Below are 24,637 nucleotides of genomic sequence, written 5' to 3'. Positions count from 1 at the left end.
GTTTGTGGGAGTAAAAGTGTTTCCTGAAGTTACTGTGAAAGATGAAATGGACAAATTTCTGAGTGTATTTAGGGCGTATTCACCGGAGCGTCCACTGCGCCCTCTGCTGTTAGCGACCGGAGCTGCAGCCGCGGCAGCCGGTATTTACTATTTAGTTAAATGGACCTATGGAAACAAAACGACAGCGAACCCCGAGGACACAAGCGACCCCGGAGGTACAAATACACAGGATCAGAAGTGGGAAACATCACTTGTGTACAATTCAGGACTTTAATAATAGACAATGATGTGTGATGGATTTATTTGTATTTTAATTGCATTTAGACCCAGTGTGCAACGGAGCCACAGAACCGGCTCTGGTCCGACTCACAGAGGTTGTTCAGGACCAGATGAAGGTAAGTTTGTTCTGTTCCTAACTTTAACCCTATAGTGAACATTTACATTCTCTTACTGACGGCAGAACTGCAGCTTCACAATCTAATGTTTCTTTACACTATTGGCACATTGTAGTCTATTTTTAAATAAAGAGCAAATCTCTGCACTGCCTCACAACAGTACATTATAGCTGGTTCTTTTTTTAATCATCTTATTTTAGGTTGTCCACCAGAATGTTTTCTGAACACATTTCTATATGTTCCTACAGCATAGCAACATTGAATGTTTTCTTAATATTAGGCCATAATTTGTCATTACAGCCTTTATTTTTGATGAACATATTGCATATTATATCTTAGTCTTTATCAGGAAAACAATGCATTCAAATTTCACCAGAAGAACCAAAAACACCAGGATTCCATGTTGCACATTGTATTGTAGACTTTATCGTCCTTATTGCTGTTTCCTTCAGGTCTCCCTGGCTAATGCTGAAGTGTCTAGAAGTCAGACATGTCTTTTTAAGTTACCAGCAAAATTTATTTCCACACATCTGACATACCACTTTTGTCCACTAATGAAATTTCTTGTATATGAAAATCAGCCTTCGTTCTTCCCCTGTTTAAATGTGGAGATCCTACATGACTAAACAATTACCAGCCCATTTTTAAGCTGTCTGTCCTGGCCAAGGTATTCATTCAATTGAAGGAATTCCTTTCTACCAATAACATCCTGTCTGAGTTTCCGTCTGGTTTTAGAAAACAGCACAACTACAGAAGCCTAAACAGTACTAATTTAACCGAATCTAATCAATAAGCAACACTATGAGACCCTAATCTGTCCAAAGCATTTGATGATCACACCATACTGATGCAGCAACTCAGCAGCATTGGACTGTCTAAACATCTCTTGGTTGGTTTGATAACTCAAAGAGAAACAGAACTCACTGTATGAAGAGTTTCAGATGGTCTTGTTCACCCAATGTAACTAAAGGTGTGCCACAGGGGTCGTTCCTAGGACCACCTCTATTTATTCTATATATTAACAGTATGGATCAAAATGTTCACAATTAAAAATTTGACTATTATGCAGATAATACAGTTATATACAGGGAGCAAACATTTGAGAGTACAATGTTACACTGAAATGTTATTTGTTTTGTGTCTTTTAACAATTTCTTGGCTTCAGCGTCTTCCCGACGTTTCTTAAGCACTTCAGGAGGGAAGTCATGGTCAACGTTGAAGGGAGCATAGCATCATTGCAGAACACCTCATTTTTTTTACCAGGCTCTCTGAAGCACCTCCTCTTCCATTGTGTAGCTCCTAAATTTTACTGATATGGATCATGGCTCTGTGTGTGGATTATTGAGCCTCCGTACTAGTGCTCGGTGTTCTCGCTCAATCCCGAGCTCTCTGTCTCGGGGAAAGTCTAGTGTGTTTTTTAACGAGTTATCCATAAAGCTGACCATGTACCTTCTTTATGTACAGGTATTTTGCAGATCTTTAAATTGTCTCCTGATTGATCAGTCTAGCTTCCAGAATATCCTTGTGCTGTGTTAGCCTCTTGATTATGTACAGATATTGATCCTCTTTCCATTATTTATTTTATTCTATTGTAATTTGATTTAATTTGTATGATGATTGTGTAATTGTTTGCTTGTATGGCTGCTATTTGTTAAACCTGCATGAACTGTGATGCTGCCTATGTTGGCCAGGACACTGTTGTAAAAAAGATTTTTAGAAACGAGAGATCTCAGTGTGCTTTTCTAAGGTTAAATATATGAAGATTAATGAACCAAATTGAAAACTGTAATTTTAAGTTATATGTTTTTTAATGAATAAAAGTAGCCCACTGCATATGTGAAGATTAAGCACTGACATTTGACCCCTTGTTCAAACTTGTGTGTGTTTTAGGAGTGTGAGAGAGAGCAGGAGGCTCACAACCTTCTGAAAGTACAGTACAGTGAGATGATGGAGACAAACAGTGAAACTGTACTGAAGGTAAATATTCTTATTACTCTACCATTGCTGTTGTTAACTCTGTGTGTGTGTGTGTGTGTGTGTGTGTGTGTGTGTGTGTGTGTGTGTGTGTGTGTGTGTGTGTGTGTGTGTGTGTGTGTGTGTGTGTGTGTGTGTGTGTGTTACATTTTAGACAAAGTAATGAGTCAATAATTAAAAGTGTTGGAATGTGTGTGAAATGTCGATAAGCCTTAATTGATGTTCATTCAGGACTCGTTGGCTGAAGCCGATAAGGAACACCAGAAGGCCGAGGAGAAACACCAGAAGGCCGAGGAGAAACACCAGAAGGCTGTGGAGACCATCACTCAGCTGGAGCAGGAGAAGATTAACCTGACAGACCAGTTGAAGACTCTCCGATACACAATGCAGTACATGGGGAACCAGCTCTGTGATATTCAATTGCAGTGTGATGAGCTAAAGAAAGTGAGAAGAAACCTTTTCATTAAGCAGCTCCTTTTATTAGATGTGGACTGTACAGTATGAAGACTTTTCATGTTTATACTGAATGCTGAGGCTCATTTAATCGAATTGTTTTTTCAAGTTATTAGTTTTTTAATGAATAAAAGTAGCCCACTGCATATGTGAAGATTATAAGCAGTGACATTTGACCCCTTGTTCAAACTTGTGTGTGTTTTAGGAGTGTGAGAGAGAGCAGGAGGCTCACAACCTTCTGAAAGTACAGTACAGTGAGATGATGGAGACAAACAGTGAAACTGTACTGAAGGTCAATATTCTGTGTGTGTGTGTGTGTGTGTGTGTGTGTGTGTGTGTGTGTGTGTGTGTGTGTGTGTGTGTGTGTGTGTGTGTGTGTGTGTGTGTTTTACATTTTAGACATTTCTCATAAGTAATGAGTCAGTAATTTAAAGTGTCTGAATGTGTGTGAAAGGGAAATAAAGTCAATAAGACTTATTTAATGTTCTTTCAGACCTCATTGGCTGAAGCTGAGGAGAAACACCAGAAGGCTGTGGAGACCATCACACAGCTGGAGCAGGAGAAGTCTAACCTGACAGACCAGGTGAAGTCACTGCGGGACACAATGAAGGACATGTGGAAACAGCTCTGTGATACTCAACTGAAGTGTGATGAGCTAAAGAAAGTAAGTGAGAAGAAACCTTTTCATTGAGTAGCTCCTTTTAATAGAAGTGGACAGTATGAAGACTTTTATCTTTATGCTGCATTCTGAGGCTCATTTAATGTGTGTTTTAGGAGTGTGAGCAAGAGCAGGAGTCTCACGAGCTTATGAAGTCTAAATACCAAGAGATGATGGAGACTCTGTCACACAATGAAAAGTTACTGAAGGTAATTTTTCTTGTCACAAAAATATGACCGCTGTTGTGAACAGTGTGTGTGTTTTATATTTTAGACTGTTTTAATCAAGTCAAGTCAAGAAGCTTTTATTTTCATTACAACCATATACTGTATAGCTGTTACAGTACACAGCGAAATGAGACAACGTTTCTCAAGGATCAGTGTGTTACATAAAACAAAGACAGGGCTAGGACTTGTAAGTAGTCTTAAGCACTATTCGGACGGAATTAGTTCTACGTGGGGACGGTGAGTAATCCAATTTTACCTCAGGACGTCTGTAATATTAATTGGCCAATTCACACGGGACAAGACGTCTCAGTAAAACTAGCAGAAGTGGGAGGGGTAACTCGCTTTACGCACCACAGTAACCTCCTTGTCGTCATGTGCGTATGACGTTGCTTCCTGTTATCACGTGTGCAAACAGACAACTTGGCGCCTCCATGTTTGAAAAACGTGCCAAAAACTACTTTAAACAGGAAATGATGGAATTTTACCGTACATATTTACAGCAGGTCTTTTCAGACGGGATCAGTATTACCTGAGGTAATTTTTCCGGACCTTTTTACAGAAGGTAAAAGTCGCCGTAATCTTTACCGACATTGTCCGTAATGATTACCGAGATGGCACATTCAGACGGGACTAAAATCACCGAGAAGCTCTGGTAATAATTACTTTACCCCCACGTCCCCATGTAGAACTAATCCCGTCCGAATAGTGCTTTAGCCACATAAAGTGCATCTGTGCAACCTGGTGCAAACAGTGCAGGACAAGAAATACAAGACCGTGTAGGACAATACAAACAAAGCAGACAAGACAGTGCACAAGACGAAATACAAAAAAGACAGTACACAAAAGGCAGTAAACAAAAAACAGCGCCGACCGACCAGTGTCAATACTGTATGTAAATACTGTTAGCTCAGACAATATTAGAAAACTTAGCAGCAGGTCCCTAAGATAGTGTATAAGTTTGTGCAAAAACAGCAACAACTGATATATTGTACAGTATGAGCAAAATGACTGAAATGTTAGACAGTGTGTGTGTGTAAAGAGCAAAATGACTGAAATGTCATACACAGCCTGGTCGTGAGGCCCGAACGCTTCGGTACCTTTTTCCAGACGGCAGGAGGGTGAGGGGTGTATGGGGTGAAGAGTGTCTGTGAGGGGTGTGTGGGGTGAAGTGGGGTGTGTGGGGTGAAGAGTGTGTGTGTGAGGAGTGTATGGGGTCATCCACAATGCTGTTAGCTTTACGGATGCAGTGTGTGTTGTAATTGTCCATAATAAAGGGAAGAGAGACTCCAATGATCTTCTCAGCTGTCCTTACTATCCGCTGCAGGGTCTTGTGATCCGAGATGGTGCAGTTCCCAAACCAGACAGTGATGCAGCTGCTCAGGATGATCTCAATGGTCCCTCTGTAGAACATGGTCAGGATGCTGGCTTTCTTAGTGATGGAGCTGGTGTTGAGTGATGGAGCTGGTGTTGAGTTGACAGCTTTACAAGTACAGGACAGGAAGAGTTAGATAAACTTATTACTACAGCTAAATCAACAACATGTTCACTAGACCCCATCCCAACTAAACTACTGAAAGAAGTGTTACATAAAGCTGGTGAGCCTCTTCTTAATATTATTAACTCCTCGTTATCTTTAGGTTACGTCCCGAAGTCTTTTAAGTTGGCAGTTATTAGGCCACTCATCAAAAAACCTAACTTAGATCCTAATAAACTATCAAATTACAGACCTATCTCACATCTTCTGTTTATGTCTAAAATACTTGAAAAGGTTGTGTCTGTTCAACTGAGCTCCTTCTTACAGGAGAGCAACATCCTTGAAGAGTTTCAGTCAGGTTTCAGGCCCCATCATAGCACAGAAACTGCACTTGTTAAAGTTACAAACGACTTGTTCTTAGCTTCGGACCAAGACTGTATGTCACTATTAGTTCTACTTGACCTTAGTGCTGCATTCGCACTATAGATCACAACATTCTTCTAGATCGCTTACAATATTACACAGGTATTCATGGTCAGGCTTTAAGCTGGTTTAGATCCTACCTGTCTGACAGATACCATTTTGTAGAATTAAATGGTGAATCCTCCAGTTTACTACCAGTTAATTATGGGGTCCCTCAAGGATCAGTTCTAGGACCTCTGCTTTTCTCTATATACATGCTTCCATTAGGGAACATTATTAGAAGACATGGGATTAGTTTCCATTGTTATGCTGATGACACACAGTTATATATCTCATCAAAACCAGATGAAATAGCCACAGTGTCCAAATTAACTCAGTGCCTTAGAGAGATAAAAGACTGGATGAGCTGCAACTTTCTATTGTTAAACTCCGATAAGACAGAAATACTACTCATAGGTCCAAAAACCAGTGCACATAAACTCTCACAACTTAACTCCCATTTAGAGGGATGTACTATTACAAGTAGCTCGACAGTGAAAGACCTCGGTGTCATATTAGACAGTAACTTGTCTTTTAAAAATCATATCGCCCATACTACCAAAACAGCCTTCTTCCACCTTAGAAACATTGCCAAGCTGAGAAACATCCTGTCTGTATCTGATGCTGAGAAGCTAGTTCATGCCTTCATGACCTCTAGACTGGACTATTGTAATGCATTACTAGGTGGTTGTCCTGCATCTTTAATAAATAGGTTACAGTTAGTCCAAAATGCAGCTGCCAGAGTTCTCACTAGGACAAGAAAGTATGACCATATAACCCCAATTTTATCAACTCTACACTGGCTACCTGTTAAGTATAGAATTGACTACAAACTGCTGCTACTTACGTACAAGGCTCTTAATGGTTTAGCTCCCATGTATCTAACTAGTCTTCTAACACGTTACAATCCTTCACGCTCTCTGATATCACAAAACTCAGGACTTCTGGTAGTTCCCAGAATATCTAAGTCTACTAAAGGTGGTAGAGCATTTTCTTATTTAGCTCCCAAACTTTGGAATAGTCTTCCTGATAGTGTTCGGGGCTCAGACACACTTTCCCAGTTTAAATGTAGATTAAAAACTCATCTCTTTAGTCAGGCGTACACATAATACTTCCCATAATATCATGCACCAGTACATCAGACCAGCACATTTTTATGAACAGCAGATATGTTAATCCCTTTCCACTGCTTCTCTCTTTGTACCCATCCCGAGGCATCCAGACACTGTACCAGCTCCCAACGTCCTCTGTGGGACGAAGCCTTTGGACGTCCACTGACCCGAGGCCGACTCTAAGAATCCTGAGACATCTCCAGTTAGACTCTGTGGTACTCAGGAGATCAGAAGTCCTTGATCCTTACACCAATACAACATTTAACTGACTGTATATTACAATCACACCCCCAGTGTCACCCATATGAGGATGGGTTCCCCCTTGAGTCCGGTTCCTCTCAAGGTTTCTTCCTTTACCAATTTAAGGGAGTTTTTCCTCGCCACTGCTGCCTGAGTCATCTCAGACTTGCTCATAGGGGAATAAATACATACACACTGAGAACTATATACATCTAATAATAATCTAGAATTTTTATTCTGTTAATTCTTATTTCTTTTATTATTCGTTATTTCCTTTATCATTAATTATGTTTACCTTCTGCTCTGTGTTTATGTTCTGTAAAGCTGCTTTGAGACAATGTCTATTGTAAAAAGCGCTATACAAATAAACTTGAATTGAATTGAATTGAATTGAATTGAGTGACCAGGTGAAGTTCTCCACTAGATGAACACCAAGAAATTTGGTGCTCTTGACGATCTCTACAGATGATCCGTGGATGTTCAGCGGAGAGTGGGGGCTCTGTGCTCTTCTGAAGTCCACAACCATCTCTTTAGTTTTATCAACATTCAGAGTCAGCTTGTTGGTTCTACACCAGGTAGTTAGCTGTTGCACCTCCTCTCTGTATGCTGACTCGTCGTTCTTGATGATGAGACCCACCACGGTCGTGTCATCGGCGAACTTGATGATATGGTTTATCTGTGCATTGCTGCACAGTTGTGAGTCAGCAGAGTGAACAGCAGTGGACTGAGCACGCAGCCTTGAGGAGCTCCAGTGTTCAGTGTGGTGGTGCTGGAGATGCTGTTCCCGATCCGGACTGACTGAGGTCTCCCAGTCAAGACGTCCAGGATCCAGTTGCAGAGGGAGGTGTTTAGTCCCAGCAGCTCAGCTTCCCAATCAGGTGCTGAGGGATGATTATATTGAATGCTGAACTAAAGTCTATGAACAGCATTCATACATAAGTGTCATGGCATCGTCTGTGGAGCGGTTTGGACGATACGAGAACTGTAGGGGGTCCAGTGATGGTGATAACTGGGTCTTGATGTGCCTCATGACGAGCTTCTTGAAGCACTTCATAACTATGGGTGTGAGTGCGACGAGACGATAGTCATTGAGGCAGGACACTGTTGAATTCTTTGGAACGGGGACAATGGTGGTAGTCTTGAGGCACGTAGGAACAACGACGCTGCTCAGTGAAATGTTGAAGATGTCCGTAAAGACATCCGCTAGTTGTTTCTCTGTGCATCCTGAAGCCTTCCGTGGGTTAACTTTGCATAGAGTTCTCCTCATGTCGACCGTCTATAGACAGAGTACCTGGTCAGCAGCTTTGCTCATTAATAAGTAACGAGTCAGAATATAAAAGTGTCTGAATGTGTGCAGAAGTACATAAAGTCAATATTGTCATTCCTTAAGGTGTTATTGGCTGAAGCTGAGGAGAAACACCAGAAGGCTGTGGAGACCATCACTCAGCTGGAACAGGAGAAGTCTAACCTGACAGACCAGGTGAAGTCAGTGAAAGACACAGTGTGGGACATGTGGAAACACCTCTGTGATACTCAACTGCAGTGTGATGAGCTAAAGAAAGTAAGTGAGAAGAAGCCCTGTCATTTAGCAGCTCCTTTTAATAGAAGTGGACTGTATGAAGACTTTTATCTTTATGCTGCATTCTGAGGCTCAATGTGTGTTTTAGGAGTGTGTGCAAGAGCAGGAGGCTCACAGGCTTCTGGAGGTTAAATACCAAGAGATGATGGAGACTCTGACAGACAGTGAGTTACTGAAGGTACATTTTCATTTCATGAAAATATGACAGCTGTTGTGAACTGTGTGTGTGTTTAATAGGGGTGTAATAAAATATTCATGCATGTGAGTATCATGGTATTTTGTTTGCCAATTAGATTAGATTAGATTAGATTAGATTAGATTAGATTAGATTAGATTAGATTAGATTCAACTTTATTGTCATTGTGCAAGGTACATGTACAGAGCCAATGAAATGCAGTTAGCTTCTAACCAGAAGTGCATAGATAGCTTATTTACAAGTAGCAGTGTAATAAATAAGGGTATGATGTTATACAGAAGGTGTAGTAATATGTACATATAACTGAGTAAGGGTTTATATAGTGTGGTTTTTATATAAGTATGATACAGTATGAAGTGGTATGACAGATATAGCTGTACAACAGGAATGACATTATGAATATATATATATATAAGAAGCTATTTTTCAGTCTGTTTGTTCTGGCTCCGAGACAACGGTAGCGTCTGCCCGATGGGAGAAGTGTAAACAGTCCGTGGTTGGGGTGAGAGGGATCTTTGATGATGCCCCTCGCCCTTTGCAAACAGCGTGTTTTGAAAATGTCCTCCAAGGTGGGTAGTTTAATACCAATGATTTGCTAGGCGGTTTTCACCACCCTTTGAAGGGCTTTACGGTCTGAAGCTGTGCAGCTGCTATACCACACTGAGATGCAGCTTGTGAGGATACTCTCAATGGTACAGTGGTAAATGTTCTCGTGTCCTGTAGCACAGATGAGACTTTTTTAGTCTCCTCAGAAAATATAGGCGCTGTTGTGCCTTTTTGATCAGGATGGAGGAGTTCAGAGACCAGGTGAGGTCCTCAGAGATGTGTATTCCAAGGAACTTGAAGCTAGGTACACGCTCAACAGCAGTTCAGTCAGGACCACTTCGTAAAGAAGGATGAGAGCATACAGTTAGTGTTGGCGGGATGGTTCTGTTCTGGGAGAATTTTCCCGCGCGCCTGTCCATGCGCAAGCATGGGGAAAGAATAGACCCCCCCCTTTTTACTCAGAATCAGAACCGAATTGCCCTTTTTTTTTTTTTTGTATAGCGGTTGATCGGTCCCGGCGAGAGGTTCTGCTGGAGGAGTCATGGACGGAGGAGGGTGTTGGATCGCAGCAGCGGCAATGCATGGGAGCGCTTGCAGGCGAGGATTTAAAGGAAGGAAATTACGGAAGTCGTGCCGGATTGGTGCGCCTGTGGACGGCTGATTAGCAGCTGATGCAGCTTACTGCGTGGCCTGCCTGAACTAACGCGAGGCTTGATTTCCGTTGATGTGAATTGGAGGATGAGTGTGATTGCCAGCACGTCTGAAATCCACAATGACCACAAAGGACTTGGTCTTTTTGGTGTTAAGTTCCAGGTTATTTTCCTCACACCATGCTACTAGGTGCTGGATCTCCTCCCTGTAAGCCGTCTCGTCGTTACCTTCAATCAGGCCTACCACTGTGGTGTCATCTGTGAACTTTATAATGCTGTTTGTGGTATGGACAGGTATGCAGTCATGGGTGTAAAGGGAGTATAGTAGTGGAGACAATACACATCCCTGGGGGACCCCATTGCTGATGGTGAGACTGGAGGAGGTGACAGTGTTCAGACGAACAGACTGTGATCTGTTCGTAAGGAAGTCCAGAGTCCAATTGCAGAGTTGTGTGCTTATGCCAAGTTGTTCCAGCTTCAGGGTTAGCATGGAAGGGCTAACTATTAAAGGCTGAGCTGAAATCAACAAACAGCATCCTGGCATAGGTGTCGGGTTTATCCAAGTGAGTCAGGGCAGAATGAAGTATGGTGGAAATGGCATCCTCATTTGATCTATTTGGGCGATATGCAAATTGGTAAGGGTCCAGAGGCTGGGTGGCAGACAGGCTTTAAAGTGGGTGAGGACCAGTCTTTCGAAGCACAGATGACCGGTGTGAGTGCGACGGGACGAAAGTCGATGGTAGCAGACTTAAAAATGTCCATGAAGACCTCGGCCAGTTGCTTCGCGCATGCTCTGAGTACACGACCAGGGATGCCATCAGGGCCAGCTGCTTTCCTTGCATTCACCCTTCCCAGGGTGGCACACAATTCAGAGGTGGAGAGTGTAAGTGGCTGCTCACCTGGTAACAGCTTTGTTTTGAGCAAGTTCCCCTTTTCAAAGCAAGCGTAGAAGAGGTTGAGCTCGTTGGGGAATGAGGCAGAACTGTTTGCAGGTGCATTGGGTGGTTTGGGGGCAGTGATAGCCTGTATTTCTTGCCACATATGTCAGGGGTCAGCAGAGTTGAAGTGCTCCTCAATCTGTTGTTTGTAAGCATGTTTGGCTTTGCAAATTCCCCTCCTCAGATTGGCTCCGGTGACGCTGTAGGCCCCCCGGTCTCCAGACCTGAATACGGTATTGCGTGCTTTGAGCAGGAGACGGACCTCCTGGTTCATCCATGGCTTCTGATTGGGGAACACTTTGATGTTTTTTAGTCTAGTCACCCGATCCACACAGCTATTGATGTGATCAAGGACAGCACTGGTGCAGGTGTTGATGTTTGTGATGGAATCAGTGGTGGCCTGTGAAGCGAATTCACTCCAGTCTGTGTGTGAGAACTGCTGCTGGAGAGAAGCGTCAGCCCCATCCAGCCATCGATTCATCGATTCATCTCACCGCATCGATTCTCAAAAACGCAATATCAATATAAAAAAAATCATACAAGATCCATTTAAGTTGTTTCATTTTGAGCTTATATCCCGATCGCTAGATTGCAGTCATCTTATCTTTGAACAAATGACATTAAATACTAGAACTCCACTAATGTTAGCGTAATTATAATGTAGTTGCTTGCAATGGAGGATAAAACAATTGTTCCTGCTCCCGCCTCTGTGTACAAAGCTGAATTGTGGCGTTATTTCGGCTTTTGTTACAGACAAGGCACAAAAGCGGGTGACGTCTGAATGTGTGTAAAAGGGAAATAAAGTCAACAAGACTTAATCGATGTTCTTTCAGACCTCATTGGCTGAAGCTGAGGAGAAACACCAGAAGGCTGTGGAGACCATCACTCATCTGGAGCAGGAGAAGTCTAACCTGACAGACCAGGTGAAGTCACTGCGGGACACAATGAAGGACATGTGGAACCAGCTCTGTGATACTCAACTGAAGTGTGATAAGATAAAGAATGTAAGTAAAAAGAAACTTTTTCTTTAAGCATGTTTATACTGAATGCTGAGGCTCATTTAACCAAAATGAAAACTGTAATTTCAAGTTTTTAGTTTTTTAATGAATAGAAGTAGAACACTGCATATGTGAAGATTAGTCAAGTCAAGTCAGTCAAGAAGCTTTTATTGTCATTACAACCATATATAGCTGTTGCAGTACACAGCAAAATGAGACAACGTTTCTCCAGGATCAGGGTGCTACATAAAACAAAGACAGGGATAGGACTTTGTAAGTAGTCTTAGCCACATAAAGTGCAACTGTGCAACCTGTTGCAAACAGTGCAGGACAAGACAGACAAGACGGTGCAGGACAAAAGACAGTGTAGGACAAAGACAGTGCAGACAAAAAGTTACAAGACAAAACAAAAAATACAAAAAATACAATACACAAAAGACAATAAACAGTAAACAGAGACCGTGCCGACCGCCCAGTGTATATACTGTATGTGAATACTGAATGTGCAGTAACATTAGAATGAACACAGTTTCTTAGCAGCAGGTCCTTGTGATAATATAAAGAATTGTGCAAAAACAGCAAATGACTGAAATATTGTATAGTATATGCAAGATGACTGAGATATTGTACAGTACGGCTGAAATGTTGGACAGTTTGTGCAAAACAGCAGAAAAGTGTGCAAAACAGCATGTAAACAGTTTGATGGATGTAAGCAGCATGTAAACAGTGTGATGTGTCTGTGTGTGTTTTGTGTGGGTCTGTGCAGTCCATACAGATGATGTGTGTGTGTTGTGCTCAGTACAGTTCAGTTCAGTTATTGAGGAGTCTGATGGCTTGTGGGAAGAAACAATTACACAGTCTGATCGTGAGACCCAAATGCTTCGGTACCTTTTTCCAGAAGGCAGCAGGGTGAAGAGTGTGTGTGAGGGGTGTGTAGGATCATCCACAATGCTGTTGGCTTTGTGGATGCAGCGTGTGGTGTAAATGTCCATGATAGAGGGAAGAGAGACTCCAATGATCTTCTCAGCTGTCCTCACACTATCTACTGCAGCGTCTTGCGATCCAAGATGGTGCAGTTCCCAAACCAGACAATGATGCAGCTGCTCAGGATGCTCTCAATGGTCCCTCTGTATAACATGGTCAAAATGGGGGGAGGGAGATGTGCCTTTCTCAGCCTTCGTAGGAAGTAAAGACGCTGCTGGGCTTTCTTGGTAATGGAGCTGGTGTTGAGTGACCAGGTGAGGTTCTCCGCTAGATGAACACCAAGAAATTTGGTGCTCTTGACGATCTCTACGGATGATCCGTCGATGTTTAGCGGAGAGTGGTCGCTGGGTCTTGATGTGCCTCATGGCAAGCTTCTCGAAGCACTTCATAACTATAGGTGTGATAGCCATTGAGGCAGGACACTGTAGACTTCTTTGGGACAGGAACAATGGTGGTAGTTTTGAGGCACGTAGGAACAACGGCGCTGCTCAGGGAAATGCTGAAGATGTCTGTAAAGACATCTGCTAGCTGTTCTGCACATTCCCTGAGCATCCTGCCAGGAATGTTGTCTGGTCTAGCAGCCTTCTGTGGGTTAACACTGCATAGAGGTCTCCTCATGTCAGCCAGGGATAGACAGAGTACCTGGTCATCGGGGGGGAGGGATGGTCTTCCTTGCCGCTACATTGTTCTGCATTTCAAACTGAGTGTAGAAGTCTTTCAGTGCATCTGGGAGGGAGGCGTCCCTATCACAGGCAGGTGAAGCAGTCTTGTAGTTCATAATTGCCTGTCACATGTGCCGGGTGTCCCCACTGTCTTGGAAGTGGCTGTGGATTGTCTGAACATGTCCGCGCTTTGCCTCTCTGATGGCTCGGGACAGTTTGGCCCTTGCTGTTCTTAGGGCCGCCCTGTCCCCTGTTCTGAAGTCTAGGTCTCTAATCCTCAGCAGCACACACACGTTAGCAGTCATCCATGGCTTCTGGTTGGAGCGTGTGGTGATGGTCTTGGAGATGGTCACGTCATCAATGCACTTGCCAATGTAACTGGTCACTGTTGACGTGTACTCCTCCAAGTTCCTGTAGGTTTGCAGCCTCCCTGAAGATGTTCCAGTCCGTGCACTCAAAGCAGTCCTGAAGAGCAGAGGTGGCTCCTGCAGGCCAGGTTTTCACCTGCTTCATAAACAGTTTTGAGCATCTGATGAGTGGTCTGTATGCTGGAATTAGCATAACAGAGATGTGGTCTGAGTAGCCGAGGTGGGGGCGGGGCCCCGCTCAGTATGCGCCGGGAATGTTTGTGTAAACAAGATCCAGCATGTTTTCACCTTTTGTAGCAAAGTCCACATGTTGATGGAATTAAGGGAGTATTGACTTGAGATTTGTCTCCTGTGGGTCCACCACCTGCAGGAGAAACGTAAGGGGCCGGTGCAATGTGGATTGGGTGGCAGTCGAAGGCGGGGGCCTCGGCGACCCAATCCCCAGACACAGAATCTGGCACTAGGGACATGGAATGTCACCTCGCTGGGGAGGAAGGAACCTGAGCTGGTGTGGGAGGTTGAGAGATACTGACTAGATATAGTTGGGCTCACCTCCACACACAGCTTGAGAGAGGCTGGACTCTCTACTACTCTGGAGTTGCCCATGGTGAGAGCCGGCGGGCTGGTGTGGGCTTGCTCATAGCCCCCCAGCTCAGCAACCATGTGTTGGAGTTCACCCCGGTGAACGAGAGGGTTGTTTGCTTGCGCCTTCGCTTCGGGGATAGGTCTCTCATGGTTATTTGTGCTTATGGGCCAAATGGCAGTGTAGAGTATCCAACCTTCTTGGCATGTTTGGAAGGGGTGCTGGAAAGTGCTCCGACCGGGGACTCCGTCGTTCAACTGGGGGACTTCAAGGCTCACGTGGGCAGTGACAGAGACACCTGGAGGGGCATGATTGGGAGGAACGGCCCCCCCGACCTGAACCCGAGTGGTGTTCTGTTATTGGACTTCTGTGCTAGTCACAGTTTGTCCATAACGAACACCATGTTCAAGCATAAGGGTGTCCATCAGTACACATGGCACCAGGACACCCTAGATCGGAAGTCGATGATCGACTTTGTGGTTGTTTAATCTGACCTCCGGCCGTATGTCTTAGACACTCGGGTAAAGAGAGGGGCGGAGCTGTCAACTGATCACCACCTGGTGGTGAGTTGGATCCGATGGCGGGGGTGGAAGTTGGACAGACTTGGCAGACCAAAACGTACTGTGAGGGTCTGCTGGGAACGTTTGACAGAGTCTCCGGTCAGAGAGATCTTCAACTCCCACCTTCGGCAGAGCTTCAACCAGATCCCGAGGGAGGTTGGAGACATTGAGTCCGAGTGGACCATGTTCTCCACCTCCATTGTCGACGCGGCCGCTCGGAGCTGTGGCCGTAAGGTCTCCGGTGCCTGTCGTGGTGGCAATCCCCGAACCCGGTGGTGGACCCCGGAAGTAAGGGATGCCGTCAAGCTGAAGAAGGAGTCCTATCGAGCCTGGTTGGCTCGGGGGACTCCGGAGGCAGCTGATAGGTACCGAAGGGCCAAGCGAGCTTCAGCCCGGTTGGTTACGGAGGCAAAAACTTGGGTCTGGGAGGAGTTCGGTGAGGCCATGGAGAAGGACTATCGGTTGGCCTCGTAGAAATTCTGGCAAACCGTCCGGCGCCTCAGGAGGGGGAAGCAGTGACCTGCTCACACTGTTTACAGTGGGAGTGGGAATCTGCTGACTTCGACTCGGGACATCCTCGGATGGTGGAAGGAATTGGACTCGTTGTGGACTCGTCGATTCCCCAAGCTGAGGTCACTGAGGTAGTTGAGGAGCTCCTCAGTGGCAAGGCACCGGGGGTGGATGAGATCCGCCCTGAGTACCTCAAGTCTCTGGATGCTGTGGGGCTGTCTTGGTTGACTCGCCTCTGCAACATCGCGTGGAGGTTGGGGACAGTGCCTCTGGACTGGCAGACTGGGGTGGTGGTCCCTCTGTTTAAGAAGGGGGACCGGAGGGTGTGTTCCAACTACAGGGGGATCACACTCCTCAGCCTCCCTGTAAAAAAAAAGTCTATGCCAGGGTACTGGAGAGGAGAATTCGGCCGATAGTCGAACCTCGGATCCAGGAGGAACAATGCGGGTTTCGTCCCGGTCGTGGAACACTGGACCATCTCTATACCCTCGCCAGGTTGCTGGAGGGTTCATGGGAGTTTGCCCAACCAGTTCACATGTGCTTTGTGGATCTGGAGAAGGCTTTCGACTGTGTCCCTCAAGGTGACCTGTGGGGGGTGCTCTGGGAGTATGGGGTCCGGGGCCCTGTGTTAAGGGCTGTTCAGTCCCTATATGCCCGGAGCAGGAGTTTGGTTTGCATTGCCGGCAGTAAGTCAGACTTGTTCCCGGTGCATGTTGGACTCCGGCATGGCTGACCTTTGTCACCGGTCCTGTTCATTACTTATATGGACAGGATTTCTAGGCGCAGTATGGGGCCGGAGGGGGGCCGGTTTGGGGACCACAGGATTTCATCTCTGCTTTTTGCAAATGATGTTGTCCTGCTGGCTTCCTCAAACCAGGACCTTCAGCGTGCATTGGGACGGTTTGCAGCCGAGTGTTAAGCAGCGGGGATGAGAATCAGCACCTCCAAGTCCGAGGCCATGGTTCTCAGTCAGAAAAGGGTGGCTTGCCCCCTTCAGGTTGGTGGAGAGCTCCTGCCTCAAGTGGAGGAGTTTAAGTATCTTGGGGTCTCGTTTACGAGTGAGGGAAGGATGGAGCCAGAGATCGACAGGCGGATTGGTGTATCTTCAGCAGTGATGCGGTCGATATACCGATCTGTTGTGGTGAAGAAAGAGCTGAGCCACAAGGCGAAGCTCTCTATTTACCGGTCAATCTACATTCCTATCCTCACCTATGGTCATGAGCTTTGGGTCATGACCGAAAGGACGAGATCCCGGATACAGGATCTCAAATGATATGATGATACAAATGAGTTTCCTCCGCAGGGTGGCTGGGCGCTCCCTTAGAGATAGGGTGAGGAGTCAGCTGAGGTGGCTCGGGCATCTGTTTCGGATGCCTCCTGGACGCCTCCCTGGGGAGGTGTTCTGGGCATGTCCAACCGGGAGGAGGCCCCGGGGAAGACCTAGGACTATGTCTCTCGGCTGGCCTGGGAACGCCTCGGTATTCCCCCGGAAGAGCTGGAGGAAGTGTCTGGGGAGAGGGAAGTCTGGGCATCCCTGCTTAGACTGCTGCCCCCGCGACCCGGCCCCGGATAAGCGGTAGAAGATGGATGGATGGACTTGAGATTTGCATGATTGAAATCTCCGACAATGATAAACAGTCCGTCGGGGTGAACATTCTGTAGGTCGCTAATAGCTCCGTATAGCTCATTTAGCGCCTCTTTAGCATTAGAGCTGGGAGGAATGTAAACTCCTACAATGTAAACAGTAGTAAATTCCCGTGGTAAATAAAATGGCCTGCATCTAACAGTCACAAACTTCATGATGAGCAGTAAGTAGAAACAAGCACAGAGTTCTTGCACCATTCCGTGTTGATATAAACACATACCACCACCACGAGTCTTACCGCACAGAGCTGCATTTCTGTCGGCTCTAAATGAAGTTAGCCCGTCCAGCCGAATGGTGGCGTCCAGAACTCTGTTGCTGAGTCACGTCTCCGTGAACACAAAGACGCAGCAGTTACTATTCTCTCGCTGTGTAGATCGTTCGAGTCGGATGTAGTCGTTTATTGCCCAGGGAGCAAACGTTGGCTAGTAGAATGGATGGGAGGGCCGGCCGGCTAGGGTTTGTTTTTAGCCTAGCACGAACACCCGCCCGCTTACCGCGCTTCCGCTTCCTCGCGCACCGCTTTCGGTGTCCCCTCCCCTGGTCTCCGGTATCAGGCAACACCGAGGACTGGAGGCCTGGTCTCCGCAGTAAGCCGAGGTCGCGTAGCCTATCCAGTACATCATCGTGCAGGTTGGTTGTTGCACAATTTCTGTACTTTATTAGTTCCTGGTGGTTGTATACATGAACACCGCTGTCTCTGGTGTCCATGTACAAGCAGTAGTCAGGCGAAAAAGCACAAATAAAACCTTAAAAACACGTAAATACATCATATTGAATCCGGAGTGGCGGCTGCGTGCTACTGCCGCGCCGCCATCTTGGATAAAGCACTGACATTTGACCCCTTGTTCAAACATTGTGTTTTAGGAGTGTGAGAGAGAGCAGGAGGCTCACAACCTTCTGAAAGTACAGTACAGTGAGATGATGGAGACAAACAGTGAAACTGTACTGAAGGTAAATATTCTTATTACTCTACCATTGCTGTTGTTAACTCTCTCTCTGTGTTTGTGTGTGTGTGTGTGTGTGTGTGTGTGTGTGTGTGTTTTACATTTTAGACAATTCTCATAAGTAATGAGTCTGAATATAATTAAAAGTGTCTGAATGTGTGTGAAAGGTGTGTGAAAGGGAAATAAAGTCAATAAGACTTAATCGATGTTCTTAATTGAGGCATCAATGGCTGAAGCTGAGGAGAAACACCAGAAGGCTGTGGAGACCATCACTCAGCTGGAGCAGGAGAAGTCTAACCTGACAGACCAGGTGAAGTCACTGACAGACATCGTGTGGGACATGTGGAAACACTTCAGTGATACTCAATTACAGTGTGATAAGATAAAGAATGTAAGTGAACAGAAACCCTTTCATTACACAGCTCCTTTTATTAGAAGTGGACTGCATGAAGACGTTTCATGTTTTATACTGAATGCTGAGGCTCAATTAACCAAAATTAAATCTGTAATTTCAAGTTATTAGTTTTTTATTGAATAAAAGTAGCCCACTGCATATGTGAAGATTAAGCACTGACATTTGACCCCTTGTGTGTGTTTTAGGAGTGTGAGAGAGAGCAGGAAGCTCACAACCTTCTACGGTTATACTACCATGAGATGATGGAGACTCTGACAAACAGTGAAACTGTACTGAAGGTGAATATTCTTATTGCTCTACCACTGCCGTTGTGAACTCTGTGTGTGTTTTGTGTGTGTGTGTGTGTGTGTGTGTGTGTGTGTTTTACATTTTAGACTACCCTCATTATGAGTCAGCAATTAAAAGTGTCTGAATGTGTGTAAAAGGAAAATAAAGTCAATAAGACTTATTAGTGTTCTTTCAGACCTCATTGGCTGAAGCTGAGGAGAAACACCAGAAGGCTGTGGAGACCATCACTCAGCTGGAGCAGGAGAAGTCTAACCTGACAGCAGAGGTGAAGTCACCACGAGACACAATGAAGGACATGTGGAACCATCTCTTTGATATTCAACTGCAGTGTGATAAGATAAAGAATGTAAGTGAGAAGAAACCTTTTCATTAACACCTGGTTTTAATAGAAGTGGACAGTATGACGACTTTTCATCTTTATGCTGCATGCTGAGGCTCATTTAATGTGTGTTTTAGGAGTGTGAGCAAGAGCAGGAGTCTCACGAGCCTATGAGGTCTGAATACCAAGAGATGATGGAGACTCTGACAGACAGTGAGTTACTGAAGGTAAATTTTCATGTCATGAAAATATGACCGCTGTTGTGAGCTGTGTGTGTGTTTAATAGGGGTGTAATATAATATCGATGCAGGTGAGTATCATGATATTTTGTTTGCCAATACTGCATCGATTCTCAAAAACGCAATATCGATATAAAAAAAAATCATACAAGATCCATTTAAGTTGTTTCATTTTGAGCTTATATCCCGATCGCTAGATTGCAGTCGTGTTATCTTTGAACAAATGACATTAAATACTAGAACTCCACTAATGTTAGCATAATTATAATATAGTTGCTTGCAATGGAGGATAAAACAGTTGTTCCAGCTCCCGCCCCTGTGTACAAAGATGAATTGTGGCGTTATTTCGGCTTTCGTTACAGACAAGGCACAAACGAGAGTGCCAAAAGTCATGCAATGTGTAAAATGTGCAGAGGTTACTCATGTGTACTTTTTACTTCTTACATTTTCAAAACAGACTCGTTACTAATGTTAATTCAGAGGGAGTCACCGATGTTAAAATAACTAACAACGAGGATATTGAACACACAAGGCCATATATGAGGGAGATGTTTGTAATAATCTGCGTCAAAAAGGATTCCTGGCGAATGCGTTGTGAATTGTGTCACCCAGGGGCAGACCATTCCTTTTTTTAGGGTGTCTCCAGCCCCCTGTCTGTAATCTCAGCCTATAAAACTATAAGGATCATTTTTACTTTCATAAATAAACAATAAAAATGACGTTAAAATGCAGGACGTGTCGTCGATGGGAAAGAAAATTATTTATCAGTTTGATCCAAGAGCGATTATTTTTACTTTGCTTTTACACGCGTGTGTTGTAGTGTTTCACACGTGCGTCTTCAGCTGTCTGCTTTATTAGAATGGAGAAGCACAGGTACGCGCAGCGTGCACGCGCAGTCAGAGCTGGAGGCGTTTATCTATAACGTTAATCGGCGGAAAGACGCAAAGACGGCAACCAAAAGCAGTGAAATGTCACTATTCTTATTACCAGAGTTGTCATATAATATATAATATAGAACTCTTCCTGTTTTAAATTCTCACTGAGGGCTAAAACCCCCCTAAAAGTGAAACCCTAGAACTGCCCCTGGTGTCAACCCAAAAAACACCAAGTGCTTAATTTAATTAACATTAATTTTGTCATTTGTAAAACATCACAATAATTTTGAGTTGTTTTGAAGCACAGAGCTGGAATCTCCCTACAGTTTGGGATATGGCCTTGGTGATACACTTGGTATACATTATATTTCAATTAAAGTATTGGGTCACCTGACCTTTCCTGCTATATGTGGTGGGTTTCTGATCTCATCCCTACTGAACACCTTTGGGATGAATGTGAACGCTGACTCGACCCTACCTCACCTACATCAGTGCCTGACTTTCGTAACAATCTTGTGGCTGATGAACACAAATATCCATCAGCACACTCCAAAATTATATATACATATACATATATATATAAATATATAAATATATAAATAAAACATGACGTCCAGCGTGACACTAAACAGATAGTAGTATCAGCGACTTTTTACTTAAGTACATGTCATGTACATGTTAAGTACTTCTTTACTTTAACTTGAGTAAAAGAGTGTAGTCACTACTTCTACTTTTACTGGAGTCTTTTAAAAAATGAGTATCTGTACTTCTACTTGAGTAAAGGATGTGTGTACTTTTGCCACCTCTGAACATGTGCAATGCCAACGTCAAATATCTGAAGAACACAACAAATCTGAGAGCGCACATACATTAATGAGGCACCATTCTGATGTACCGCTTACAGAACCACAGTAGCAAACGGCTTACATTAAAAGAACGGATCCTCTTCAACTCACTATGGAGCAAGCTCACACATCAAAGTTACCACCAACCTCAACGTATGCAAAGAAAATAACAGTAAATTCTTTATATCATTTGCAAAGTTTTGTGCCCTCTCAGTGTTGTAGAGAACGAAGGCTTCCGTTATATGTTGAAAACTCTGGAGTAGAGGTCTTCGCGGGTCCACTTAGATCCGAAAACCCGAGGTTCGACCCAAGACCCGAGCGGGTTCGGGTCTAAAAGTTTCACGTCGGACACGGGGCGCGTATAATAATAGCGGCATGGAGTCTAGGGGAATTTAACATTAATGTGTTTTTACCGAACGGACCCGAGAAGACCCGAACTACTGTATCTCGTGTGTGTGCATCGACTCGAGTCCTTTTCCAACCTCTCCTCTGTTTGCCAAGACCGCTTGCGGTGCGTGCAGGGCTGCATAGGTGTGTGCAACATTCGGGTCCATTCGGGTTTAAAAAATTGCCAACCGGTTGGGTCGGACTCGGGTCTAATTTTTACGGGTTTGTCTCGGGTCGGGTCTTTCTTTAAAAAAAAAAACATTATGCATGTCGCGTTCGGGTGAAAAGCGATTCGGGTCACTTCGGGTTGGGTACATTTCTTTACTCTGGAGCCTCACCACACAGTACCACCCCGACAGCACGTTACGGACATCGTTGTGCCCAACTTGTACATGGAAGAAAAAATGAGCGTACAAGAATGTCTTAGCACAGCTGAGAAAGTCTGGTGAACTTTTATCGCTGTGTGATTTATAGCCTCCTGTCCAACTGTGTCACAGTCTGGTATGCGAACTGCACAGCCTCAGACCTCAAGGCGCTGCAACAATGGTGAAAACTGCCCAGGGCATCACAGGAACTCCTCGCACCCTGCCCATAGATTGTTTGTCCCCCTTATCACCGGTAGGTGATTCAGGAGCCTCCAGACAAAAACCAGTAGACTGAGGAACAGCTTTGTCTTCTTACAGAACTCTGCCTTCCGATGTCCACCCACCTATATATATTATGTCAATATCAGTATATAATATATAACAGGGTGTATATTTCATGTCTAAAGCATCACACTTGTATATCTGGTATATCCATACCTATATATCCATCTGTATATTATCCCTTTATCCTATCCTTACAGAATGCTCTCAATGGTCCCTGTATAGAACATGATCAGGATGGGGGGAGGGAGATCGGGTTTTTTCAGCCTTCGTAAGAGGTCGAGATGCTGCTGGGGTTTCTTGGTGATGGATCTGGGGTTGAGTGACCAGGTAAAGTGCTTCACTAGAGGAACACCAAGAAGTTTGGTGCTTTTGACAGTCTCAACAGATGATCCGTCGATGTTTAGCAGAGAGCGGTCACTCCGTGCTCTCCTGAAGTCAACAACCATCTCTTTAGTTTTATCAACATTCAGAAACAGGTTGTTGGCTCTACACCACACAGTTAGCTGTTGCACCTCCTCTCTGTATGCTGACTCATACTGTATATACTGTACATCTTGCAAATGCGTACGGACAATAAAATTTAATCTAATCTAATGCAATGTAAGGTGACGGAGTTTCACAAAATCCCCTTTATGTTTGGGTGTGTAACTTAAACCACACAGAATAAGCTTTGTATAAAAAAGTAACTCAGAGTGGTTTAGATTATGTGAATCATGGCATATAAAATACAGTACAGTACCTCTGGGGATTTAAAACAACGTTCTTTAGAAACTTGTATATTTAGTCCGGCACCAATCAGGAAAAGTCTGGGGTGACACCTTGATAAATAACAGATGTTTCCTCTGTTTGCACCGTGTGTCATAGGAGCATGACCAACAGCTAAAGGGTCACCCCAGTCTGAAGATGGAGAAGGACGAGCTGAAGCAGAGTCTGACCCTCAGCCAGCATCTACTGAAGGTAAAGGGGGCATTTTGTGCTTTTTCTTCCACAATTGATTTTTTAGAATGAATGATAAGTGAAGAGTTTGAGTGTGAATGCATTTGTGATAGTAAATAAAGCAAGCCTTGTATTTGTACTATTTCAGGAGTCCCTGAATCAAGCTGAGGAGAGACACCAAAATGCTGTGCAGTCCACTGATGAGCTTGAAGCTGAGATGTCTGGCCTGAAGACCCACGTGGACCCAGTGCGACTGACACGGCGAGACAAAATCAAGAGAAAGTTCTTAAAAATTATAAAATGTGTAAGTAAGAAAAAACAAAGACTTTTCATGTTCATGCTGTATGATGATGTGTATGTATTGTTATATTTTATTTTAAGGTTACTAAGGTTATTTTTTTTCACTAAGCCATCAGTCATGGGCCAGCAAGAAGATGGATATTTTATAGCTTCATACATTAACTCTGCTTTTTTCCCACTTTTTACAGAAATCTGACAAATGTCTTGGAACCAAGGACACAGAAAGCAGTGTGAGCCAAAGTGGATCTTCGTCAGAATCAGTGTGTGGACAGGGCGTGGGAGCAGTTAAAAAATAAACCGTCTGGATGAAAAGAAAAGAAAAAAAAGAAAAAGGAACAATTTTCTTCACTACTTGCTCTTCCATTAGTTCTTTGTCCCTCCCAAGCGAAGACTTGTTCTTCACAGTGGCTGAAGCGGCCTAAATCCCATCACCATTTGGACAATGAGAAACTTATAGCAATGAGAAACCATTTGGACAATGAGAAACATCCCGGCTCGTACCGTGTGGAGCCCCGCCCCCCCAGCTCAGCTACTCAGACCATCTTTGTTATGCTAATACCAGCATTCAGATAAACCAGGTCTGAAGCAGGTGAAAAAAACAGTCCTGAAGAGCAGAGGTTGCTCATGTGGGCCAGTTGAGTGCACTGACTGGAAAATATTCAGGAAGGCTGCTGTAGTGGAAAATTTATGCATTTACGTAACACACCACTAAATTAAATGGCTATGGTGAAAAAAGATGTGGAGAGCTGCCCTGATGAGGGATCAGATCCCAAACCATGGTGCAAAATTCAAGCGACATGTCGGCGCAGGGCCAGACCTGCAGAAACTGCCTAAATTATTATCTTCAGACATGCGATTACAAAAGGCAGATGGAAAATATAATGTAGGTCTGATGTTTTTTGCCCTCCAGTGACCGTTATTCCAAAATCCAATTACAGGCCAAAAAAGGCTCACCTAAAATACCACCTAAGACCAGAAGCTACAGGTATAACTCCTTTTTAAAAGCTGGAGTTATTGTGCCATGTGAGACACTGCATTCATACATCATTTACACACACTGGACTATACACACACTGCATTTAATTTAATATAATAAGCTATCTGACAATAATCTATCTGTACCACAGGACATTTCTGTATCTGTACAGTCTGTTGCACCTTAACAGATTACATATATATAATATTTATATTTATACTTATACATACATATTGTATATAATGTGTA

The 24,637-nt window shown here is 44.2% G+C and overlaps 1 protein-coding gene across 6 annotated transcripts in view; it reads left to right on the top strand.

Annotated features, from left to right (window-relative positions):
* LOC113636475 (paramyosin-like) overlaps positions 1 to 23,731 on the top strand; it is a 23,827-nt gene extending 96 nt beyond the window's left edge. The window contains exons 1-18 of one of the 6 annotated variants that reach the window (XM_027136608.2): positions 1 to 215; positions 325 to 395; positions 2,289 to 2,372; positions 2,601 to 2,813; positions 3,028 to 3,114; positions 3,316 to 3,486; positions 3,597 to 3,689; positions 8,386 to 8,556; positions 8,663 to 8,752; positions 11,738 to 11,908; positions 18,079 to 18,165; positions 18,379 to 18,549; positions 18,759 to 18,851; positions 19,037 to 19,207; positions 19,318 to 19,407; positions 23,041 to 23,133; positions 23,261 to 23,416; positions 23,601 to 23,731. The exon at positions 1 to 215 is cut by the window's left edge and continues 96 nt beyond it. In XM_027136608.2, the coding sequence (XP_026992409.1) occupies positions 47 to 215; positions 325 to 395; positions 2,289 to 2,372; positions 2,601 to 2,813; positions 3,028 to 3,114; positions 3,316 to 3,486; positions 3,597 to 3,689; positions 8,386 to 8,556; positions 8,663 to 8,752; positions 11,738 to 11,908; positions 18,079 to 18,165; positions 18,379 to 18,549; positions 18,759 to 18,851; positions 19,037 to 19,207; positions 19,318 to 19,407; positions 23,041 to 23,133; positions 23,261 to 23,416; positions 23,601 to 23,708 (2,289 nt within the window). In that variant the 5' untranslated portion in view covers positions 1 to 46 and the 3' untranslated portion in view covers positions 23,709 to 23,731. Of the gene's footprint in view, positions 216 to 324; positions 396 to 2,285; positions 2,373 to 2,600; positions 2,814 to 3,027; positions 3,115 to 3,315; positions 3,487 to 3,596; positions 3,690 to 8,385; positions 8,557 to 8,662; positions 8,753 to 11,737; positions 11,909 to 18,078; positions 18,166 to 18,378; positions 18,550 to 18,758; positions 18,852 to 19,036; positions 19,208 to 19,317; positions 19,408 to 23,040; positions 23,134 to 23,260; positions 23,417 to 23,600 lie in introns of all 6 variants that reach the window. The other 5 variants (XM_027136607.2, XM_027136611.2, XM_027136614.2 and 2 more) reach the window with 5 other exon arrangements.
* The last annotated feature ends 906 nt before the right edge of the window (positions 23,732 to 24,637 follow it).

This window comes from Tachysurus fulvidraco, chromosome 2 (assembly GCF_022655615.1).
Source record: "Tachysurus fulvidraco isolate hzauxx_2018 chromosome 2, HZAU_PFXX_2.0, whole genome shotgun sequence".
Taxonomy (NCBI): domain Eukaryota; kingdom Metazoa; phylum Chordata; class Actinopteri; order Siluriformes; family Bagridae; genus Tachysurus; species Tachysurus fulvidraco.
The sequence above is the reverse complement of the archived record's forward strand: the minus strand, read 5'-3'. Positions and strand labels throughout refer to the sequence as shown.